This window comes from Sparus aurata, chromosome 9 (genome assembly GCF_900880675.1).
Source record: "Sparus aurata chromosome 9, fSpaAur1.1, whole genome shotgun sequence".
NCBI lineage: Eukaryota > Metazoa > Chordata > Actinopteri > Spariformes > Sparidae > Sparus > Sparus aurata.
Window position 1 is genome coordinate 32,654,326 of NC_044195.1, and position 24,695 is coordinate 32,679,020.

General features: G+C 41.2%; 2 protein-coding genes across 40 annotated transcripts in view; both read left to right on the top strand.

Moving 5' to 3' along the window:
- The window catches only part of clasp1a (cytoplasmic linker associated protein 1a), an 87,018-nt gene extending 78,817 nt beyond the window's left edge, over positions 1-8,201 (top strand). For 32 of the 39 annotated variants that reach the window (XM_030428031.1, XM_030428047.1, XM_030428032.1 and 29 more), the window contains 6 exons: positions 685-747; positions 1,945-2,135; positions 2,305-2,433; positions 3,313-3,519; positions 3,988-4,104; positions 5,556-8,201. In XM_030428031.1, the coding sequence (XP_030283891.1) occupies positions 685-747; positions 1,945-2,135; positions 2,305-2,433; positions 3,313-3,519; positions 3,988-4,104; positions 5,556-5,642 (794 nt within the window). In that variant the 3' untranslated portion in view covers positions 5,643-8,201. The remainder of the gene's footprint in view (positions 1-684; positions 748-1,944; positions 2,136-2,304; positions 2,434-3,312; positions 3,520-3,987; positions 4,105-5,555) is intronic. The other 7 variants (XM_030428041.1, XM_030428066.1, XM_030428068.1 and 4 more) reach the window with 1 other exon arrangement.
- Positions 8,202-10,055: 1,854 nt separating this feature from the next.
- Positions 10,056-21,510, top strand: LOC115588741 (transcription factor CP2-like protein 1). The gene is given in 15 exon segments (XM_030429512.1): positions 10,056-10,217; positions 10,640-10,788; positions 12,701-12,774; positions 14,845-14,950; positions 15,954-16,004; positions 16,007-16,059; positions 16,171-16,299; positions 18,316-18,366; positions 18,505-18,598; positions 18,735-18,802; positions 18,804-18,826; positions 19,402-19,484; positions 19,815-19,957; positions 20,659-20,710; positions 20,820-21,510. Coding segments are annotated over 15 exon segments (1,173 nt in total). The 5' UTR covers positions 10,056-10,158; the 3' UTR covers positions 20,858-21,510.
- Positions 21,511-24,695: the final 3,185 nt, after the last annotated feature.

The window sequence follows — 24,695 nt, forward strand, 5'->3', positions numbered from 1 at the left end:
ATTTACAATGACGTAACAATGAATCCGTTAATTATGACAGTAAAAAGCAAGTTATTAGATTCGATAGATGGACGTCTGCTGGATATCTGTCCATGAAGGCAAGCTGTCCCCGAGGTCCTGATCACATATTGATCATCGTTCATGGGTGTTTTTATGTCTGTAACACGTGCAGAAAGTGGGCAAAGTAATTCTAAACTTTATTAATAGTTGATGTTACATGGAGCGAGTGCAACTAGGGCTTTACACTTTATACCTACTACTAAGAGTCAGAAGAGTTTTGCTTCCTGAGGAGCTGGTGAGAAAAAGATTAACAGTCCTGACGTCTCTGTTATCACTCTCCCAATCTGTCGTCCACCGTGTAACGTGAGATGCCCAGACAGGCTGCTGCTGTCTGCTGATGTTGAGAGTTTAAACCACAAACGTGTTACAGTTAATGTTCCTTTTCACTCGGTTAGCTGGTGAAACGTATTTAAACAGGTTGACGTGTTGACGCAACACACAGAAGTATCTGCAGGATGTTTACCACAAACGTGAGGTGTGTGTGTGTCTGCAGATTCAGTGTGTGTGTTGGTTGTTGTTGTCGTCATCACATCCTCTGCTCTGCACCCCCCCCTCCTCCCCCCCCTCTGTCCCTCACCTCCCCACCTCCACCTCCATCCCTCCTTCACCTCCCTCCTTCTCCAGGCCGACGTCAGGAAAGTGGCGAAAACAAGATGACGATCCCCAAGCTCTTTGGTCCTAGTAAAGGTGCCTCCCCCGCCTGGCTGACTGACTGACCGACTGATTTACTGACTGCACCCTCACTCCACTCACTCTTTGTTTGCATTATTCACTCAGCTCTCTCGAATCTCATCCCCATTTCTTCATGATCCTCTAACTTAACTCCCACCCAGCACCTTTGTTCACTAACTCAACCGATCCTGCTTTGAGTGCTGACCGAGCCGGCAGGTTGACTAATGCTCTGTGTGGTATTTTCTTTATTAAACCTAATGTTTGGCTGTTTATTCATACGTGTAATACAGCTCTAGTGATCTAGATTAACAGTTAATATCTAGACACCTGCTGCCATAAAACACCCTACATCACACTAACACCTACAGCACAGTAAAGAGCATTTTTTCCTATTATTAGAAAAATAGATAAATAACATCACATATTAGAAGGTGCACACCCGTAAGTTCTTAGTCCTTAATAATCAAAATCTTTCATATTTATCCTTTTAAGTCCCGTAGTGTCATGACTTAAAGCCCTCATTGTGTACTGAGCTGTTAAAGGAACACTTCACCCAAAAAAAGGGAAAATTCAGTCGTCATCTTCTCACCTCGCTGTTGACTGAAAGTCAGGTGAAGACAGCGTCCTCTCTTAAACTGCAGCAGCTGGAAACTTGTTTTAAAATCTCATATAAAACATTAAAAGTCTCCTGAAGCCCCCAGATACAAAGATGAGTTGAAAAGATGTTACAAGACTTCAGCAGCTACAGTGAATATTTCCTCTAACAGAAGGAATTCAGTAACATCTTATCCAATCCGTTTGGGATTTAGGGGCTTCTGGAGACTTGAATTAGGCTTTATGATGCTTTTTTCATTCATTTTTTGATTGTTTTGTCCAGAAATATTTTGTGGACTACAAAACTTCAACCAACTTGTGACTGAATTTTCTTTTTTGTGTTAACTGTTCCTTTAACTGTGCCTAATACAACATCCATTGCGGTACGTGGCGTCACTTTATCCTCTTAAAGGTGATGCTTTTTAACAATGTGGAGCGGTTTTCAGTATTTCAGGAGTAAATTAATTTACAGTAGATCATCATTGTCGAGTTGTAATCAAGTAAAAGTAAAACTCCACTAAAAATGACTGCTGGTTTGGATCTTTTAGCCACAGTAAGATGTCAGCCGCTGTGTTTCTGATGTGTAACACGTTCCTCTCGTCCTCTCCGGGCGACCAGTCGGTCAGGACCACTCAGACATGGTTGCCGACCTGCTGAAGGAACTGTCCAATCACAACGAGCGCTCTGAGGAGCGTAAGGGCGCCCTGGTGGAGCTGCTGAAGATCACGCGGGAGGACAACATGGCTGTGTGGGACGAACACTTTAAAACCATCCTCCTCCTCCTGCTGGAGACGCTGGGTGATAAAGACGTACGTTATCTAAAGTCTCTCAGAGGCTAATTAGCATACAATGAGGGAATCTCTCTGCTGATAATCTCAAGGAGTTTGAGTGACTGTAAACAGTGTAGATACACCGAATCTTTAACACTGCAGGACATTTCTACTTCTAACTGATGGCTCATATCTCTGCCTCCCCCAGCACACCATCCGAGCTCTGGCCCTGCGTGTGCTGAAAGAAATTCTGAGGAACCAGCCGGCCCGCTTCAAAAACTACGCCGAGCTCACCATCATGAAGACCCTGGAGGCCCACAAAGACTCTCACAAGGAGGTACACATTTAATTACACGATGAGTTCAGGAGAGTTTGGAAACCGTGAAATAATATCTGTTTTTTGAGCTGAAGAACTGAGAGTCATGTTTCACTTCACGAACGTATAAGGATATAGGATTAATTGTTTCGAACGTCCACAAAATGACTCGTTTCACTGTCAGAATTCGAGCCGTTCTGTCAATAAAAGCCACACGATTACATTATTTTATCCCCATTTAAGGTCCCTGCTTCCTTATGAAAAAGTTCTGAATTCTGCTTTAGTTGGCATTAAATGACACATATGATAAATAATATAATAACATATGGTATACCTGAGATTTATAGGAAGCTCAGAGTTCACATCGAGACCACTATGAGAACAATAATAATAATAACTTCTACTTTTGACCTCCAGTCAGAAACACACTCGGGTTACTCTGAGAGAAAAGCTGGTACACAGAGCGGGTACACACAGGGAGACGGACCTTTGATGAGGCTTCCAGATCAATATTAATCCACATGTTGGGACCAAGAATCAAAGGCAGATAACAAATTAAACTAATGGTTTAATAATGCAGCGTTCACAGCTTCAAACAGGTTTCAGTGTTTTGAGTCTTTTGCAGGTGAGCTGAGACAAAAAAGACCTTTTAGGCTGTTTGAATAAGAAAGGTTTGCTCTAAAAAGTACATTTTTTCCTATATATTCTCCGGATTAGTCATTTTTCCTGCACAGAAGTTGCCTTAGATGTAAAAATATTTATGTTTGCACGAGGAAAACCTCTGTGACAGAAGATGCCCACGTTGTTTTCCCTGGATGAGTTCCTAAATGACACAAATACAGTAATTCCCTCATTTTCCACATCATGTTATAGATCTTAATGTGTTCGTGTGTTTTTTAGGTGGTGCGTGCAGCCGAGGAGGCGGCCTCCACCCTGGCCGGCTCCATCCACCCCGAGCAGTGCATCAAGGTGCTGTGCCCCATCGTGCAGACAGCCGACTACCCCATCAACCTGGCCGCCATCAAGATGCAAACCAAAGTCATCGAACGCATCGCCAAGGATTCCTTACTGCAGCTGCTGCCCGACATCATCCCCGGACTCCTGCAGGTCTGACGCGCCACATGAAAAGCTTTTTAATAACATGTTTTCAGGATGATTTAGATTTATTTGGCTCTAAAAGTTGCTCAGATAACATCTTTATATTTATTTTTTTCAGTTCTAAATGGACTTAAATATACAAAAACTTGCAAACTAAAACACTCTTTTAATTAATTTGTACAAACACTTGTTTTTAAACTCTTGTCCTTTATTTCTATGTACTAAATAACCTCAAGAGCAGACGTTTGAGGCAACAGAGAGAGCAGAAACCTCCCTGTCAGCTCCAAAGAGGCATATTTGGACAATGTTCATATTTGGACACTGGGGAATTATTTGCCTTATTTGTCCCTGGAAATGTTTGCGTGTACTCTGCACTGTCTGCGGCTCCTCCCACGTTCCTGCTGACCCCTCGTGTGTGTGTACGTGTGTGCACGTCCGTGTGCGCGCCGTGCCTGATGCTGCCTCGTCTCCCCGCAGGGCTATGACAACACAGAGAGCAGCGTTCGCAAGGCCAGCGTGTTCTGTCTCGTGGCTATCTACTCCGTGATTGGCGAGGATCTCAAACCCCACCTGGCACAGCTCACGGGCAGCAAGGTACGGAGGGCGTCCAGTCTATGCATTCACACACACACACACACACACCAACAGACGCACAGCCTTATCATATTCCCATGTTGTTATTTCTAAGCAGGTTTTAACCGGTTGTCCAATTATAAAGCTCGGGGTCATATTTGCCCTACTTTCCTCTACATGTGTCCTTGAGTTATATAAGAGCTGATGTCTGAGGGTCATGTTCACCTGAATGGAAAGACCCTCCGCCGTCCGCTTATGGTAACGTGTTGATAACATGTATGTTTCTGAGTGGTCGGACATCATCACAGCGATATCTCCTCTACTTTCAAAACGATGGTCTGGGGTTTTCCCGCCTGTTGACATACATTTCCTCAGCGTATAGAGGATTTAAAAAGCTCTTAGGATGACTGAATTCAGTCACTTTCAGTCCTTCCTTATTTTAAAACCATCCGAGATGATGTTCTGTAACGCGAGTGCTTTAGAAAAGCAGCGTTTAAGACTTTCTTCTTCATTTCATTAAGACATGTGACAACAATAAATGGTTTTAATCCATTTTCATTCATTTTGTAGCGGCCTACTGTTACGCCGACCAGTGTTTTCCCACTACATATACAAAATCTGCATTTGGGCATCTGAGAGATTGCTTCCAGTGATGTCACTTTGCGGCTGAGCTGCATTGTGGGTAATGTAGGCTCTAGGTTTTAAAAAGCAGTCCAGGTCTTTAACACTGTTGGACTCATTGTGGACAGTTTAAAATCACGATCGATACAGCAGAACCAGAGGTATCACCTTTTTTAAAGTCCAGTTCAAAACCTGGTGACTACATTACCCACAATGCATCTTAGCCACTGAGTGACATCACTGGAGTTGATTTACAGGGGTGGAAGTAACTTATCACAGCTGTTCTAATGACTTCAAAAAAGTATTTTTGGGGGGTATTTGAACTTTTGTGAATATTTTTCTCAACTATGTAATTTTACTCGTACTCAACCATTTAATCTACTTAGTTACTTTTAAATTCATAACTGATTACTGAGTACAATTTGAATTAACATCTGACCTGATCGATCGATCAATGGAAAGCCGACGTACGGACAAAAACACTAAAAAACACTGCATGTAATCGCCATTGAAAATGTACTGCACAGTTACATTAGTGAAATATTACTCGATTACAAGTAAAAGTAAAATAATACTTGAGTGAAAGTATTATTTCTCAAACACTACTCAGAGTCTTAGTTACTTTTTAACAGTTGATGTTTAATACATTTTCAATGGCAGCCGTTCAATCTGAGAGCTGTTCTGTTTCTCCAAATCTTCAACTCCGTGGTTTTCATTGGCCAGTTGTTGGAGACACCAACTCCCATGATCCCTCGCTGCTTCACGATATCATTAATCTTGGTTTGTTCTTGAAACTGTCAGATTACTTATACAGTAAAACATTAATATGTGTTGTCTTTGTTCTTCTGCAGATGAAGTTACTGAACTTGTACATCAAGCGAGCTCAGACGACCAACAGCAATAGCAGCAGCTCCTCTGACGTCTCCTCTCACAGTTAATGGAGGGAGGGTTCGGTCAGAAGCCCCGTGGATGGACGCCGGCGGAGGTTTTCCACGTCAAAGCCTCATTTCTTTCAGACTCCCCCCGTCTCTGAGCTTCCCCCTCCTTCTCATCACAACTCGAGCTCCACTCCGCTTTTCTTCCTCTTTGGAGGGAGATCCTCGCAGCAACATCTTCGTCGTTCAGTTCCTCCTCCCCGCCTCTGCTCTAGAAACTTTTGAATGTAACTGTGGATTGGTTTTTTCGACCGGTGGGGAGGGGAGTCAACACATTTGGGAGTTTTTGGATGTAAGAAATGCACTTTCGTTTCTCTTCCTCCTCGGTTTCCCAACAGCCTCCACACAGAAAGTTTCTCCTCCAGATTTGGTAGAGTTAAGGAGTTCGCACATGATGCCGTGAAATGTTCATCACCCGAGTGGAGGAAATGTTATCGTGCCAGAGAAATTAACGTCAAATCGACTGCAGTTTTTTTTGGGATGAAATGTCATTTGGCTGGCCCAGTGATGGTTGTGAGCTCACAGGCTTTTGGGATGAATTCTGATTTGGGGAGCGTAAAAACCAAAAGGAAAAAAAAAAGGAAATGTTAAAGAACAATGTGACATAAAAGAAAAAATAATAAAGTACTGTATGAGCATTTTAAGTTAATGTTTTAAGTTTACTGATTTTGATCATGGCTCATAGAAGTGAAGACTTTTTTATGCTGATTTCTAATTAAGAGTTGCTCCATCAATTGAATTCCCCTTTTCAAAAAAAAGCTACAGAATTGACAATCCTTCAAATTCGGTGCAGATCTTTATTCATAAAGGTAGAGAAGATGAAATCGCTTTTAAACTGCACACGTAAAATTGTCTGAATTTGTCTTAAAACTCACAATCAGCAGGCAGAAGTTGAGCCGATGGAAAACGCCGCCTGTATTTTCACCCTGAGCGTTCAGAAAAAGTGCTTGTTGTTCGACGTGTTTTCACAAACGGTTGCCTGTCGGGTTGCCGGTTTGTTGCATCTTAACCTGTAAACGTCCGAGGCTGCTGCTCGGTCGAGAGACTCTGTTCGAAGAGGAAGAAGAAGCCCCTTTTGTAAATACTGCAGATGTTTCCCCTCCTTCCCCCGCTCAGAGTTTGACGCGAGACAGTCGGGGAAAAAAAGACGTTTACCAGGCCTTACTCACTTTACACACACTCGCACACACGTTCGTCGACTGGGACTGCAGAGAGCGAACGGGATGTACAGCACTGCAACTCTCAAAACAAAACAAAAAAAATAATAATGTGAATCTGCAGGAAAACGGGAGCCGCGGCGGCGTTCTTAACCTGCGATGAAAACACAGTATTAGTCGTTCAGTTTCCTCCTCACGTAACCACAAGCTTTCTGCAATAACCCTCAAATCCACACGTCAAGGTATTTTGTACATACACTTTTTGACCCACTGCTTCGCAAAATTTTACATGTCAACGGGAAAACAAACACAAAAAAAAAAGAAGAAGAGGTGAACAGGTTTACTATCTAACTTTTTTGCACGTTAGCAAAAATTAGCTTGCATGTAACCTGCAGCACATGTCAACTCAGTGCTGTCGTGAAGGGCCCGGGGGGGGTTTTTCTGGCTGTTAAAGTGCACTTGTAACATCATCAGATTACTCATCTCTGATTTAATGTTTCAGTAGAGGGGAGGTAGTCACGTTAGTCATTAAGAAAAAAGGTACAAAAACGGAGCCGAAACCATGCGAGCTGGTAGACGTATCCAGGCAGGGCGTCGAGGGAACGATCTCTGATCACGGCTGCGTTTTTACTTTGTTTCAGTGTTAAGTTTTTGTTTCATGAAGCTTTAAAACTTTGTCCATGGGGTTTGATTTTTTATTATTATTTGATTACGATTTGGTTCAGAAGGACCAGACTCGTCATGCCTTTTTAAATTATCTAATTTGCTGTCTTCTAGCAAATTAAATCATAACAAAAAAATAATATAAGTATTCATGATTTATCGTCCTTGGAGGGACAGCTTGGGATTTTTATTTGAGTGTTTTGTTTTCATTCATGGAATTCACTGAAAACGGGCCAATTGTGGTTATTTAAGTAAATGAATGTACAGACTTTACATGTGTTATAATTAGCTTTTTAAGTATTGGTACTGAGACTGATTTCAGCGACATGCAGCCCTGTACACTCTGCAATATGCCTGTCTGCACTCTACCTTACTTTTTCTCCGCACCATCGTTTGGTTTTTTAAAATCGAGCCTTCAACCAATCAGACTGCCGGTCGCTCGCATCTGTTATCACGTCACTGGTCCTAGAAACAAACCAACAAACCAACAAACAAACAAACAAAGATGGTATTCCTCGCAAACTGTTCACTATGCATGTTCTACAGTACACTGTCTTTCTTTTGTCTCAATCGGTCATGTAATATTCAAGCCTGTATTTATATATTTTATTTTATTTTATTTTGTCCTCTCATGATAAAACTGTACAGAAGGGTTTTCTTTTTTGTTAAACCTCCACCCGTGATAGAACCGCAACAATGTAAAGAAATTGTTTGCTCTAGAAATAAACGGAATAAGAACTGAGTGTGTTGTCTTCTTTTTGTTTAGAGTTTGATGACGAGCATGAAATATTATTATATCAGAAAGTATTTATGTGAACGTCCCCTGCAGAGGAAACCGAGCAGCACTGGTATGAAAAGCGACGCAGGAAGAAGGATTTTAAGGTCCTGAATAATGAGCTTTATAAGAGGATGAAGGGTTAAAAAGGGCGACGAGATGATTGTGACAACTATTACAACCACAAACAAGAAACACAATAACTCAGATTACTTGAGTATATGTCAGAATATTGTGATGTCAGTGTTTTTAACCTCTGAAGTTACATATGATCCAGCTTATATGTCAAATTCTATTGTACTAACTGTATACATTTGAGTGTTTTGTGAGTGTTTGTGTTTACAGTGACCTCTGACCTCCAAATTCTAATCAGTGAATCCTGGAGTCATAGTGGACATTTGGATATTAGTCATCTGTTGGTAAGGATGGAATGATGGACAGACGGTCAGTTACCATCAGTAACCACAGGCGTACCACATGAAATACATCATTAAACATTCCACAGTTTAATTATAAAACGCTTACTTGTTTTATGAGTTGCTGACAAGTGTGTAAGTGAGACTACAGAGGTTGTCGGGGACATTAAGCGTCATCACAGCTTTACTTTGTTCATATTTGGCGGACCCTGCCACCTTTCTAGCTTCAAGCAGTGAGAACAGCTTGTTTATTCACTTATGGACAAAAGTAAATATTTCTTAATCTATACTGTAAATATTAAAATGATGAGTGTTTGATTTCTTTCTCTAAACAAGACAGTGCCCCTTTAAAGGAAAAACTATTCAAGTGTAAATTATATTGGTGGAATCTAAATAATTTGACCTTCGGTGCATTTGATGTATTTTCAGTCTCAGGAAGAAACATACAAGAAAACTGTCATTAAAATCTGAATAAAAGTATTTTGAACCTTTTATTTAGCTGAAAAACATTTGGTCCATCTGTTTGTGTTGTGTTTGAATCTTTTGAATGACGAGATAAAAGGATAACAGCCGAGGTTTTGTGGATCGGCCACTTTCTTGTTGTGACATGGTACTCCAATTTAAATCATTAAAAATGGCCCCTATATACTACTGGAAATGGTGCATGAAAGGTTTAATGTTGTGTTAGATCTCAAGAGTTAATCGAAGCTTGTATGTCTTCCCAATTTTCCTCCCCTCGCTGGTTGGACCTTGTTCTGTGACTTCTGCCGGGGGTCCTGGCAGCGGCGCTGCCCAGTTGTTCATCCATTTACAAGCACATGCATGTAAGGCTGAGGTGTGCTTAGCCGCTCTGTATAAACATTAACCTGAGCCGAGTGTCAGATGACCTGCTCCTAATCTCGGGTCTTTTTGAGGATACTGTGAAGAGACCGGACAGCTGCAGGAGTTTCAACCCATAAACTGAAGTTAAACATGCATGTTGGGATTAAACTGACCGTCTCCCTCCATCACTGTTACTACAGTTATTCTGTTTGTCTGATATGAGCTGCTCTAAAAGGTGACTGAGGATCCTCTCAGACTTGTTATCACAAGATAATTATGTATATGTTTGTTCTCTAATACCTGAGGTCGTCCTCATGTTTGTTTCCAAAATGTGTCTCCAAACATGGTTACCCTAAGTGAGTTTAAAGTCTAGCTTTAGGGCCCGACTGTTGGCAGTGTCAACAACTGGTCAAGTGAAGCTGCTATTAATGCATCAGCCCAGCTAGACATTGGCTGTGGGAGGGGTGCCTGCACACTCCGCCTATCAAAGGTCATCCAAGGTATGCTAATGGGAGTCCTGATGACATCACCGGGGACAATATAAGAGGGACTCAGCGAGGTTTGGCTGCAAACCTCCCCTGAGCTGAAATCTGAGGAAAAACCAGCAGGCGCAAATCTAGCTCCGTCTGTCTCCACGTCCTCCCCGCTGTGGTCCTGGGATACAAGAAGACACCGCACTGGAAAATATGCTGTTCTGCCACTCCCAGCCTGAATCCTACCACCAGCACTCTGCTAGTTACATTAGGTAAAGCACAAACCATGCTCAGAAGCTTCAGACACTCTGCAGGCACTTACATCTGGGGGAAAACTTTAATCTGTGACGGGTTAAATCAGAGTGTCAGTGCAAAGCAGTGATATACGGAGGGCTTGTGTGACGTTAAATGTAGCTTGTGAATGTGCAGATTTGCAGTAATTCTGCCTCTGGGAGCACATTGAAGTGGTTGTTTGAAAATTCAAATTGTTAAATACATTCCAGTGACTCATTTTTAAAGGAGCGTTGCACTCAAATGTCACATAGCTCATAAAGACGACTTCTTTTCTCTTCTAATTACTAACAACTACTAATGCATTGAGCTGGATGAGTAACACTGTGTTGTTCCTGTGATTAAATGATTAGATTGAGCAGCCCACACTCAGCCCCTCTTCTCTCCCTCTGCTCTCTTTCAGAGAGGCCTTGGCACCTTTCTTGAAAAACGAAGAAGCGAAGCTTATGGCTGAAAATGGTGCAAGCAGGAGCCCATTCCAGTATATCCTGTGTGCAGCCACCTCGCCGGCTGTGAAACAGCAGGAGGAGAGTCTCACTTATCTCAACCAAGGTAGCTATCTGTCCTGCTAGTGCAACGTCCACACTGACTGAATGGACCGGAGCTCATGTTGTCAGATGAAATCCTAGATCCTCGCTGATGTGGAATTTTAAAATGCATTTAGAAGTTGTTTAGTTGGGGATCCTGCAGCTGAAATAAAGACATGAGGGAGAGACTGCAGTCATCTTGTGTGATGACATCAAAAAAACTTCAAAAGATGCAAAGAAAAACCCTAAAAATTATAATTTCTATGAGCAATATACACTTAAATAATCAATTAATGAGCCATCGCAGTTTCTTCCATTTGCTTGTATCGTCTGACTGACAGCCTAAAAATTAACAAATTCAATTTAAACTCATATATGTCAAAGAAAAACAGCAAATTGTCACATTTTAGAAGCTGCAACCAGAAGATGTTTGACATTTATTGTTCCTTGGTTGAATTCAACCTCTACTGAATACTTTAATATCTTATAAAACATTTTAAAAAGTACAGCACTGAAACATTTTTACTTTAAAGAGCATCAATCTGTTATTTATGTGGTTTAAATTCCAAATTTGCAATTTTGAAATTGACTATTGTCTGTTTTAGTTTCTGATCATGATACATGTAATCATAACAAGCAAGTGCAACAACTTAAGACGTACAAAGCCGGCTAATTTTACTCACTAGTCCAACAATAAGAAGTCCATCTCAGCGTCTGCCGTGAAGAATTCTACTTCAACTACGACCAAAAGTCAAAGATAAACTTTTTTCCAGCGTTTCACTCGGTCCACTCTCTTTTTCTCTTCTTAGCTTCCTCCTCTGGCAGTCAAAAGCTCCTCTGCTTGCATTGAAAAACATCACACATAACTACAAGCTCCAAGAGTAGTCAGCTAACCGCATTGCTAATCGGGCTAACTAGCTTATGTCACCTATAGATCACAGGAAGCTCCCAGGAAGAGCACCAGGCTTTGAAGCAAACTTTTCTAGTGGCCACATCGTGTAATTACACCATCACGTGATCCACTGCAGCCTACAAATACTTTTTCTTGTAGGATTATATCATGAAAGAAGTGGCTCCCAATGCTGTATCCAAATATGGTGTGGTACATCCATGGGTCGCAGCAGTTAGCGGTTACTTTCACGACAAGTAAAGAAATCTGTCCAATTGAGAAAATCTGGAAATGACAGAGAATTGAGGCCTGAGTAGCCAGAAGACATCAGGTGGAAAAAAAGTTGGCAGGCGTTTGGGGCGAAGAGTGGGAACGACAGAAGTACCAACAAATTTAGATTTACTGGAATCACAGCGGTTAGATTGAAAAGGCATCATGATTATATATAAACGACACATTATTTCATCTGTGCAACATGAGCTCCTATGTGTCTAAATCTGTCTTAACTTCTGTTTTCTGATCTATCCACCCTCCTTTCTACTTCTTCTTCCCTCTTCTTTTTCACATCACTCTCCTCTATTTAAACCTTCTGATTGTTTCTCTTGTTGAAAAGTGACATTTTTTATTTGTGCATTATTTTACAAGTTTGCCCTGCTTATCTGCTCTACAGTAATTTGGTTGGGAGTAAAAAAAAAACAAAACACAAGCTTGCTTTAACATGCAACTCTTGGCCAAGAATGGCACTGTATTAATAAGTTAATTGACATCAGCGCCACAGCTTGGCTTTTTATTTTGATGCCACTGATAGTCTCACAGTTTGCCTTACTGGCTATTTTAATTACATTTTCTTGTGATATTAAAGTTACTGCATCATATTTGATCAGGATGGAGATACATAAACGTTTTTCTAGTGGCTGGCCTTGACATCTGGCTTAAAAGGTTTCTAATTTAATTCAATTTCTATCTCCACTGCCCCTCTTTTCTGATTGACTGATTTCCCATTTTTCAATTTTAATCAGGTTTTTTTTTTTAATGTTTTAAAATGTAGGTCAGTCCTACGAAATCCGTATGCTTAACAGAAAACTAGTGGAGTATACAGATATAAGCAGCAAATATGTAAAGGTAGGTGTAAGGTATTGTGTTCTCTGTTGTTTTTGTTGTGTGTGTATTGACTTTTCATGTGACCTCTCTCTTTCTTCCCTTATCTGTTTTTATGTACACATTTGGTTTGTCACAGGGGCCTCGACCCGCCCTTCCACTTCGGGGGTGGGGTGTCGATCTCGGAGAGCTCGGTACTATCACCCAAACTTACCTTTCTTCTCTTCTAAATTTCACAAATAACTCCGACAAACACACAACTCATCCTACCTCCACATGTTTTCCACACACACACACTGTATGATTCATTTGAACATGCCAATCAAGTTTTTTCTGCATTGGGAGTTTTTTCAGAAACACCTGGGCATCTTTACATTACAACATCATTGTTCTTTAACTGGAATCTTTCAAATAAAGTGGTATAATCCCGATGCAATGGCTTTCTGAATAAACCCCATTAGCAGCCCATCATGCTACTTGTGCGTCTAAATTTCAGATGCGAGTCGAAAGTGACTCCGTTTATTGCAGAGACGTTTGTCAGCACACTCATTTAAGAGTTAAGGAGAGGTGATTTTATTTCACTTCTGTTTAAGCGCATCCACTCGACATGTTTCTGTCGTCAGGCTGCCGTCACCTGAGACCGTAACGTTAGCGGCAGCATCCCAGAAACACAAGAATGGGACAGGTGGCGTCTATGTAAACACATGACGTGCTGCGTGCAGCGCTCTTTGAGTTCTGGCGCTCAGTCATGCATGAGCCTCCCTCCAGAAATATCCCAATGGTACATGTTTTTACAGGTTGTTAATTTAATTTGTTGAAAGAACAGGATCTAAAATGTCCCATCAATTGATAGCATCAATGCCCGTTAAATGCAGAAAACCCAACATCCTTGGTTTTTAACGGGGGTTTCCTATTTAAAGAGTCCAGGTATTATGGTATGTGTCCACAAGATGAACTGTTTCTACACTTTCCAGCCATGCAGTGCATTGTGGTAGTGCTGCGTTGCGTTTCAAGAGATGGGGCGATGAGTTGTCTGCTTGTCATTTGCATAAAATCGAGGTCCAGACTACTTAAAGCAAATCAGGGGCGTCCAGCACAACTCACCGCCCCTGGAAACTACTGACAATCGTCAAAAACTAACCCTTGTTGAGTTGAAAAGATGACAGATCAGCAACTTCATGGCTTATTTCTCACCTGAAGTGCCTTCAGAAATACATATCGGTGAACTATCTTTAGACTGTAAGAGAAAGTGTCCAAACAAGCTGCCATCTTGGTCAAGTCTGAAACCAGTAGCATTCGTCGGATGTCGGAGGGTTTAGCCTGCATCCAAATACGCTCCTGTGGACACGTACCATAAAGCTTTAGGTCGTTTGCTCTACATCATCAGGGATCTTCTTGTAAAATCCCGATCTATGACACTATCATTTGTTTTTGTTTAATATTGGGAGAACACAAAGCGGGTCAATAAGCGAGTAACAACTGCTACTTGTCGTTGACTGCCTTTGTTCAGGGTTCCCACATGAACACAAAATGATCTGAAGTTTGAGAAGTTGGTGGTAACAAAAGTATCCGTATGAAGGTTGTGAAAATGTACATATGTAACCAGAAGATCTTGATATTAAGGTCTCAGAGGTATCCGAAAGTCTTGTGTGATTGGATATCAGCAAAATGTCCTTAAAGGTCCCATAAAATGGTGTCAATCCTTCCTGAATGTGTCCACTAGTGTGGCAAGCCCCAAAAAGGAAGCTCGGATGTTCATTTCATGGGATCTTTAAATTCTTTGTGGGAGCCTTGACGTCACTGTTGGTTCTGCATCTCACAGATCATTTGTAGCTCAGTGGCAGTGGGTCATTTTCCTCACGGATATGATCTATTAAAGTATGACTAATGTATGACGGGTAGGAAAGGAGATGAAATTCCCTGAATTTCCACCTCCGGACCCTCGCCCAATGAAACTGCCTCAGTATGTCTTGATGAATAAATGAGGGGAGCCTTTTTCGCACGTTGCCGAACAGTCAAGCTCTTCAGCAACGTGCCAGCTTCCCCATCGAGCTGTAGCTGTCCTCCGGCCTAAATGTCTGATCTTGTCTACAGAGCATTGTGCGCGTGGTGTTTCATGACCGTCGACTGCAGTATATGGAGCACCAGCAGCTGGAGGGCTGGAGATGGAACAGACCTGGAGACCGAATCCTGGATATAGGTGAGTCATCTGTGCTATATTCTCGCACCTAATCGACTGAATTGGTGGACTTCCAGCATCATGGCTCCCAAAACAAACGCAAAGAAAACTACTTGTTTAGGTGAAGGAAAACATTATAGTTAGTGACTACCTTACATACGTCACATCAGTTAAATTATGTACCAGCAGTATGTATGTGATGTCACTTTACTACGTTTAAGTCACAACGGGTTTGAAGGAAGGGTCGAACAAACACAGGACTTTTACCCAGGAGTGTCCCATGTGAAACCAAATCAGACAACAAACATGACACGAAAACATCCTGACGTTTAGTTAAAAATACCCGTTATTGTTGCCAAATGTCCTGATGGTCGCCAAAATTACCCAGTTTTGTTGTGTTGTCGGTTGAGGTGGTCTCAGAAAGCTGTTCCTTGTTTGGTGGCAGTTTCCATCTTTTGTCTTAAAATACCCACTTCTGCTGCCACAAAACTTAGCTTGACAATGTCCCAACACCTAATCGAACACGCCCGGTATTGTTGTCACAAAAACATGTCCCAATTGTCCCAATGGTTGCCAAAACAACCTGGTCTTGACAGTTGAGGTGGTCTCATGCAGTTGTTAGTTGTATGGCAGTTGTTTCAGATCAGAAAAGATCATGTTTGGTTCTGTTGTCACAAACAAAGCTTGAAAATGGCTGGACGTCTGTTAGAAATACCTGGTTTGTTGGCTACAAAGACATCGGCAGCTATATAGGGGTCGAAAAGATTAAGTTTTAGCCTAAAATACTGAGTTTGTTGACAGAAATATGGCTGAAAAAGGCAAAACTTTTAAAGGTGGTCTCTTGTCTGGCAGCCATCTTGCCGTCATTCCACACCACCAACATCCCGTCTTTGTCACCTGACACACCAGTACAAATCGAATGTATTCATGGTTTTGCGGGAACGTATTACGCCAACACCGCTGACTCTATCACCCTAACGAGATGCTAATATAGATGCATAACTGACTGACTCATTGTCTGCAGATATCCCGCTGTCAGTGGGGATACAGGAGCCCCGGTCACACCCCATGCACCTCACACCATTGAGTTCCTCTGGGACCCTGTCAAGAACGCCTCTGTTTTCATTCATGTACCACAGTTCTAGTCGGGGGGGGAGTCCGCTAACACATTGACTGCAAACATAGGAGTTTCTTAAACCCCTCTTTTTCTTCTCAGGTCAACTGCATCATACTGAGTTCAGCCCCGAGAAAGCATTGGCGGGGAGAAGGGAGTGCCCTTCCGTATCCAGGTGGACACTTTCACCAGCAATGAACACGGGGAATACCTGGAGCATGTCCACTCGTCCAGCTGCCAGGTCAAAGTCTTCAAGGTAGGAAAACATTCTCATCTGTAAGTTTACCTATATAAATGTATCTCTGACATCTATACCTAATTATATTTCAATTTCTGATGTTGCTTTCTTCAAAAGCCTAAAGGAGCCGATCGCAAAACTGAAGACGGACAGAGAAAAGATTGATAAAAAGTCACTTCAAGACAGAGACAAGTATCAACGTCCCACGACACCACCCTGCTGAAAGAGGTGATGCTCACTGTTGTCTTTATCTGGGCTGCGTTACATAACACAGCGGATCTGAGAGGACCCGCTGTTTGCTTTCATTTGTCAGTAGTGTTGTAATCATGTTTACTGATCCCACAGTAGTAAATTCTTGTGTCATCCAGATAATCTCAAAGCACACAATCACTGTTTATTTTATGTTCTTCACCTGCCACTCAGTATGTTTCCTCCTCCTTACTTTGCTGACATTTCCACAGGATGTTTTAAAATCAGAACCATGCTGTATCAATGTTAATATGTCGCTTTCCTCGATCTGCTTAATTTTAAAGTGCGCTTGCTTCGGTGCCGAGCTCTGTCAATGATTCGGGACTGTGATGTCTTTGAACGTCGGTGACTCGGCAGTTTTCTGCTTTGGTGTTATCTGGTTTGTCATTCATCTGGATAACAAGCAAACATGGCCTGTATGCTCCTACAAATGAGATCTGTGGAAGTTAATAATGTAAACACCAGTACACAAAACGTACTTCAAGTATTTCGTTGGATTAAGTAGTAATCAATATCTGTATTTATTAATTAACACAGAAGGAGTAGTTTATTGCTGTAACTGGTTGAGGTGGAGCCGACCACTTTATGTAATGTTGGTTAGTTTCGCAGTGGATTATGTTTTATGAAATGATTGTACGGTGTGGAATATTAATTCTGTGGCTATTAATCAGTAACTAGTTGTCAGATAAATGTAGCCGAGTACTCAGTTACATCAAGGCAAAAGATAACTGAAATGAAGAAAGTGTTTTACATCAGTTAAAGCAGATTTTTAATAACATTTGACCACACTGATTCACATATATTTCCAATATTATGGAAATTGGTGGTGTGACTGTGATTTCGAGCAAATGAACGTACTTAGGGGTTCACGTTTCTCCGTTTTGGACTCCACCCCCTCCTGAGAAGAGTTTTTTAGCTATTAGCCAGCTATTAATATCTATGTCCACATGTTCTTTGGTGCTGGGCAGTGAACATTGCAGTCTCGACTTCAGTCAATGGTTTCTTCTTTTTACCTAAGTTGTATCAACACCAACATCCACCTTCACCTCCCAACATGGAAGTCAGCCTCATATGCATACATGTAAGTGAAACGTGCGTATTGTATTTGAGAGTATCCGGGGTTCCAGAGAACATTAATTATTATTTTGGTAACTGGGCTGAATTTGTCTGTACTTATTCTGTCCTCATGCTGCTGTAACACCGGAATCTCCATCAATAAAAAGATGATTCTATCTCAGTTCATTTGTCACATTTTTGCTCCTGTAGCATTTTGAGTAATCGGAAATCCCCTTCCCTACTCTTCTGTTTCTCTCAAGTGTTCCCTTGGCCCGATGCCCTAAATCTCACCATCCACAGCAGCAGCAGCACTCATCGCCCGATTTACCACAGCTCACCAACTTCCTGTGGTTTCACAGACGGGTGAGTCAGCATTCATGTCACGTTGTGTTTTGTGCACCAACCCTGTTCAGCAAAGCTCTGCAGGAAAAGACTGCAGTCAAAGTTGACTTGTGTTGATTATGCCAGGATTAAAAAGAAAGCGAAAACCATAAATTACCCTAATTATCCCTCTTGGCCGAAGGTTGACTGCTGCACAGGTGGTGTGATACAAACAGTGGTGATAGCTCCCTCTATGGGTGCTTAATCGACACGCAGGAGTGTGAACTTCCACAATCTGTGCACTTTTTTTCATCAGTAAATAAAAACTTTCAGCGCCAGTTACAATTAAAATACTCAACCAATCACCCCAATCTCTTCTTTCTCCCTCGTGTGCACGATTCTCTGTAGCGACTGTTCTCCAAACAGCAAGGGATCTGCTCATGCCCGCCTGCCTCTGATGTAAAGTAACGGGGAAACAGAGCGGTGTGAAAGTGTTAACGTTTGCTCTCTCATCCCTTTTTAGGCCATTATTTGGAGACAGGTGGATGCTGTGCTGCTATACTCATTTCAAGGGCTCTTCTCTTTTTTGACATGTAGCACCTCCTGCCATCGTCCTCGCCGCAGGACACTCAGCAGTGGCTGCACCGTCACAGGTTCTCACCTTACTCAAGGCTCTTCACCAGCTTCTCAGGTAAAAATCACAGCACGTTTTGATCCGTGGAACAGCTGTGCTCTTGGCTTGGCTCGATCACAGGGGAAGAAAAAGGAATTCCCTGAATATTTCTGGGCAGAAAGGAAGCAGAGTAGATTTTCTGCTGTTGTTGCAGGTGGTGATCTGTTGAGGATGAGCAGGGAGGATCTGATCCAGATCTGCGGCCCAGCGGATGGCATTCGCCCTCTTTAACACCATGAAAGGAAGGTGAGGCAATAAAACACATCTCGGAGTACTCAGTCATGTCAGAACTAGAAAGTGAAATGTATTTCGTTTCGTTTTTGTCCTTGGAAAATACTCCAGGCGGTGATAATCTGCTCTGACGCAGTTGTTACTGTTGACAGTTTTTTTTTTAATGGAAAATGGAAATGGAAAATGGAAAATTGCGAAAGTAAAGTTATATTGTCTTTGGTTTACAAGAAATTGGAAGGTATGACTCGACTAACGTGATACCTGGCTTTATTTAGGATTTTTCCATTTCTTTAAAAGCCTCTCACGCATTTAACTTTGCCTGCAGACAATAGTTGTATGTTCCCCTCCCCTTTCAAAATCCTATTTTGTCTCCATTACGTAAGAGTGTAGCTTCAGGTGGATTTGTACAGTAAAAGATCAAGAGGAGAGAGAAAAGTAGGAATATACGCTCAAAGAAACTATTGAAATGTTAAGGTCCTAAAATTCAGGTTTTAGGTGGACAAAGGCCAAATAAACATTTAAGTAAAGTTATCTGTACTGCATGTTCTAGTAGTTAAAATAAAATTACAGTGTCTGCTCACATTCTCCAGGTGTATTCAGCCCCGTCTTACCATCTATGTGTGTCAGCAGCAGGCCAGACATCAACCTGCCATCAAGCCAGGCGGTGGAGAGAGTAAGTAAAGTACACATAATGTATAATATTCTTATTTTATCTGCATGTTCACTAAGTGACAAGTTTATTAGATATAGGTTCATAATCTAACGTTATCCAATACAACAGCCGTGATATAACATCTATATTTACAAAGCTCAAACTTGGACGTGTGATTCCAACGAAATATATATATTTTTTTAGCTCAGCTAAAATATATAATTGAATTAAAAGCTCTTTGAATATTATAGGCAGCATAAAGTAGATTTTATGACAGAGCAGTTTTATTGGCGTGTGTTAAAAATGGATGATGTGATCTGAAGTCAGCTGTCTGCTTGTGTTTCCCTGCAGTCTACCACGCTCTGTACCTGGAGGAGCTGACGCTGTTGGACCGTTCTGAAAAGATCGCTTTGCTGTACAGCATCACTCCACAGCAAATCACACACATCTACAGACAGAAGTCCAACGGGATCCATGTCTTAGTCTCTGACGAGGTATCCATCCATCTCTGATATCAACCATCAACTTTTTATATCTCTGAATTATCTAAACGAGCACTATCTGAGGGCACAGGCGTGGTGAGCTCTGCTGATCAGGATTTATACCTGACACAGGGGTTTATGACTGATCAAATTTCCTCCATGAGGTCGTGTGTGAAAGGTAGCTGGGATTGATATTCAGGAAAATCAGACCGGCATCTGCCGGACTGTCCCTTGCCCCAACTATTTCGGCATTCCTGTGGCATGTCTGAAAAGGTGCAAGACCAAAATGTGAATGTAGCAGCACGTTTTAACACTGAAAGCACTAGTGAGGCTTGAAAGAGGAGACTTTCCCACTAATTTACTAGTCTGAGACTACTGCCATGTAATCGTACTGACAGTGGCAGATTATGGAGCTTTTTTTTCTTCATCATTTGCTCCATGTTGTCTTCACTCACAACAATCTCCAACAGCAAAGCCGACCCAACACAGTTCATGTTGTCACACTACTGAGAACACAAATGGCCTGATCAGCCACTTTGTCAAGACGCTGTGGTGAAGTTCTGGTTAGGTTTAAGCACAAAACCACTTAGGGTTAGGAAAACATCATGTTTTGACTTTAATTACCTTTTGTTAACAGGAACTGCTACTAAATGTCTGATGTCTCATTGAAACATTTTTGGATTAGGATTCATATGTGGATCTCTTTCTCTCAGATGGTGCAGAACTTCAGGGAGGAAACAAGCTTCCTACTCAGCACTATAAGAGGTAATTACTTTAACCTTACTTTTGACAATTCCCTGTTAACTAAGGCATCCATCACACTGTTTCCTTCTTTATTTGGTGTTTTTTAAATGATCTTTCTTCTGTCACCCAGATGAAAACACAGAAGGCTTCCACGTTGTGTTGAAATGACCAACGGGTACTCAGGAGGGTCAAAGTTTCATCGGTGGAATTGTACAGATTGTATATAAATCTTTCTAGACTAGAGTATGTAGACATTTACTATGATTTACAGTAGAGTTAAATGCTTTTCGGCTTTTATTTACTGTTGATTTGTAGTCTAGTTCTCATTAATTTTCCTGTTTTATTTGTATTTTTGTTAAGTTACTGATTCATGTTTGATATGCCATGTAATAAAAGACAAACAGCGTCGTATTGTTCCTTCACATATATGTACATTTCATCTTAAACCCCATAAATGCAAATGAATGACTTTCATGATAATAAAGCAAAGTAATTGTCACACATCGTCATACAGACAAATAGAAAAGACAAATGAACAAAACAGTATTATGAAGTTTTAAGGTAATGAAATATCCATTTCATGCTTGTCCTTTATATGAAATGCTGTGATGTAGTGTATTGACTTTTTCTGTTGCATATTCTACAAATGACTATTTTCTTGATGAGGTGTGGCATTAAGTTAGATAAAAGTGAGGTATTTATGTACACAGGCCTTCTGTATGTTTAAACACAGACACTATGTTGAAGTTTAGAAGATTATTTTGACTGCTGTGGCTGTATGATGATTGTATTCTGCTCAAAATAAAGTATTTTGCACTGTTTTCTTTTGAATTCAGGTACAGTATATAAAAGTGCCTGTTGTAACAGTGACTATAAAAGAAATATGGCCTAATCAACAGTTTGTGTAACAGCTGTAAACATCAAGCAGTCTGTTGTTCTGTTCATCTAAGACAATCCACCTCAGTATAAATTCAAGATTCAGAGAGCAATAGCGCGAGGTGTGGTCTGCTATAAATCTAAATGTTCCCTTACCTTAAGCTACGGATAAGTTTTGCATTCAAGCACTCTCACGAAAATAGCTTGGCCCCTGAAAAGTCTGCATAAGCTCTCTCTCCCTCCCACATAAACACAATGTGGGTAGAAAATATCGATTCATATAAGAATTGAGTTTTGGCCTCCCATGATTTAGAATCTATTTTCTGAATGTTAATTAGTAGCAGGATGTTGACAAAACGAATGAGGCGGGACTACATAAAAAATACTGCTGAACGTGATTTCCATGAAACTTGGATGGAGGACGGGTGTGGGCCAAACAGATCCAGGAATTTTTTCTCACTTATTTATTTTTTTTTGGGCCGTTATGGCTTTATTGATAGTGCAGCTGAAGAAGACAGGAAACAGGGTGAGAGAGAGGGGGAGTGACATGCAGCAAATGGTTCCCGGGCTGAGAGTCGAACCCGGGCCTGCTGCAGAAAGGACGAAGCCTCTGCACATGGGACGCCTGCTCTACCAACTGAGCTAAATGGCACCCCTTTTCTCAAATTCTTTGATATTGTGAGATAAGGCGTTTGACATTTTCCTGACATTTTCAGGGAATCTGGAAAATAACAAATTTAAATGGCTGGTATCTTTGAGCGAGTAAATTTTGATTTGGATCCTGGATCTGGTGATCTTAAATGATGGTTAAGCAGCTGGCAGTTTAAAAGTGTGAAAAAGTGATACAGAGCTATCAAGTTTGATATTGTATTAGGCTTGGATGCTATTCTAGTTTTTTTTTTGCTATTCTGCCTGTTTGCTGTTGGATAGTTTTTGATTGGAAATGACACCCAGAAAATAATAAGATGTACAAGAGGCATGATGGTGGAAAAAAATATTTCTCAGCTTTTACATTTGAACAAAAAGTGGCATGTCCAAAATTACTCATACCCTGCTCAGTAATCAATAGAAAAGCCTTTATTGGCTATTACAGCAATCAAACACTTCCTATAATTGCCAGCTTTTGCATGTCCCTACTGCTATTTTTGCCCATTTCTCTTTAGCAATGAGCTCCAAGGTTGGAGGGTCTCCATGCCATCACCCTGATCTTTAGCTCCCTCCACAGATTCTCAGTTGGATTCAAGTCAGGACTCTGGCTTGGCAACTGCAAAATGTTATTGTTTTGTCCACTAACCATTTCTTCAACCACTTCTGCTTGTGTGTTTTGGGTCGTTGTCGTGCTGAAATGTCCACTGATGCCCAAGGCCACTTTCCTCTGCCGACTGCTTGATGTTGTTGTTGAGAATCTTGATGTATTGCTCTTTTTTCATGGTGCCGTTTACTGTGATTAGGTTCCCAGGTCCATTGGCTGAAAAACACCCCCAAAGCATTAGGTTTCCCACCACCATGTTGACAGTGGGGATGGGGTGTCTTAGGGCTGAAGGCTTCTCCTTTTTTACGCCAAATGAAGGACACATCATTCAATTTTGTTTCATCTTGACTATAAAAACAGAAGACCAGAAGTCTTCTTCTTTGTCCAGATGAGCATTTGCAAAGGCCAAGCGGGCTTTTGTGTGCCTGACTGGAGAAGTGGCGTCCTCCTTTTGATTGACCAGGATGGCCTTGGTAGTGATCCTTGATTCTTTTTCACCTCTCTCACTATCCTCCTGGCCAGCACAGATGTCCAAGCACATCCTTCGATATTTTCCACAGTGTGGAATGTCTTGTAATTTTTAATAATACTTTGCATTGTAGCCACTGGAACTTAAAAACATTTAGATTTGGCCACAGCCCTTTCCTGACTTGTGAGCAGCCACAATGCGCAGCTGCAGGTCCTCAGTGAGCTCCCTTGTTTTAGCCATGACCATCCATAAACTAATTGCAGAGAGCTGCTGTTTTTTCACCTGTTGAGTTGATTAAAATAGCTGTTACCAATGAATCTGGTAATTGCGATGCTTTACAAACAGCTTGGACTAGTTGGAATGGTATATAACTTTGGATTTTCCCATAGACTGTGACAGTTTGCAAAGGGTCAGAATAATTTTGGACATGCCAATTTTTGTTCAAATGTAAATAAAGGCTGAGAAATCATTTTTTCCGCAATGATGCCTTTTGTACACTGTTCTATTATCTTTTGGGAGAAGCCTGTGTCATTTCGGGTCAAAAGAAAACTTGCTGGTTGAATAAAAAGAGTCAAAATTTGCCATGGTTATGAATAATTTTGTGTTTGGCTGTACATTTACTTCTATTTTCTCTTTAAATGTTTCAATTATCCAACCCAATTGCCAGAATAAATGTGGGCAAAGTACAGTAGATTTCTGCCTCACAAACCTGCTGCATGTAGTAATGTAATATTGGGTTGGTTGGCCTTAGCAAGGAAGAAGCATAAAGTGTTGAGTGAATGCTACTCATTCAGTGCATTAAAGGCTGAATGTGAATTTAGTAAAGAAAATTTCTTCAAAGCAGCTCGGAGGGATGTGATTGATGCACCTGAAAATTACAGGCTAATCATTATCGTGTGCTGTCATGCCCACTGACTACTGACACACTCTCTCACACACAAGCATTGTTTTGATTTCGTTTTCTTCTGAAAAGACAGCCCACTGAGGGAGTGACTATCCGCCTCTCTGCAAACAAGGACATAAAGATGTCTCCTGAAAAGTTCTGTCACATTATCCCTGTTTGAAGATCTGAGCCTTAAACAGCGAGGAGGACAACCGGCAACACTGAGTCTCGATGAAATTGTCCAGGGGGGGTAAGTGTGTATTATCTAGCCTATAGTTTTTCTTTCATGAGCACTGTGCACTGATTGATGAAAATGGACTTATCAAAAAGTTATTTAAAATTAAAAACATTTAATGCTTAATTTATATACTCCAGCTCGGTTATTGTCTTGCACCTGACTTTAGGATTTCAGTTTGTGTGAGAGATAACTTATTATTTCCATTCTAACATCACATTGATTCTTATCACACCAATAGCAATCAAACAGCTCTTTATCAAATATATAGTCACATGGTGATAGTTCTGT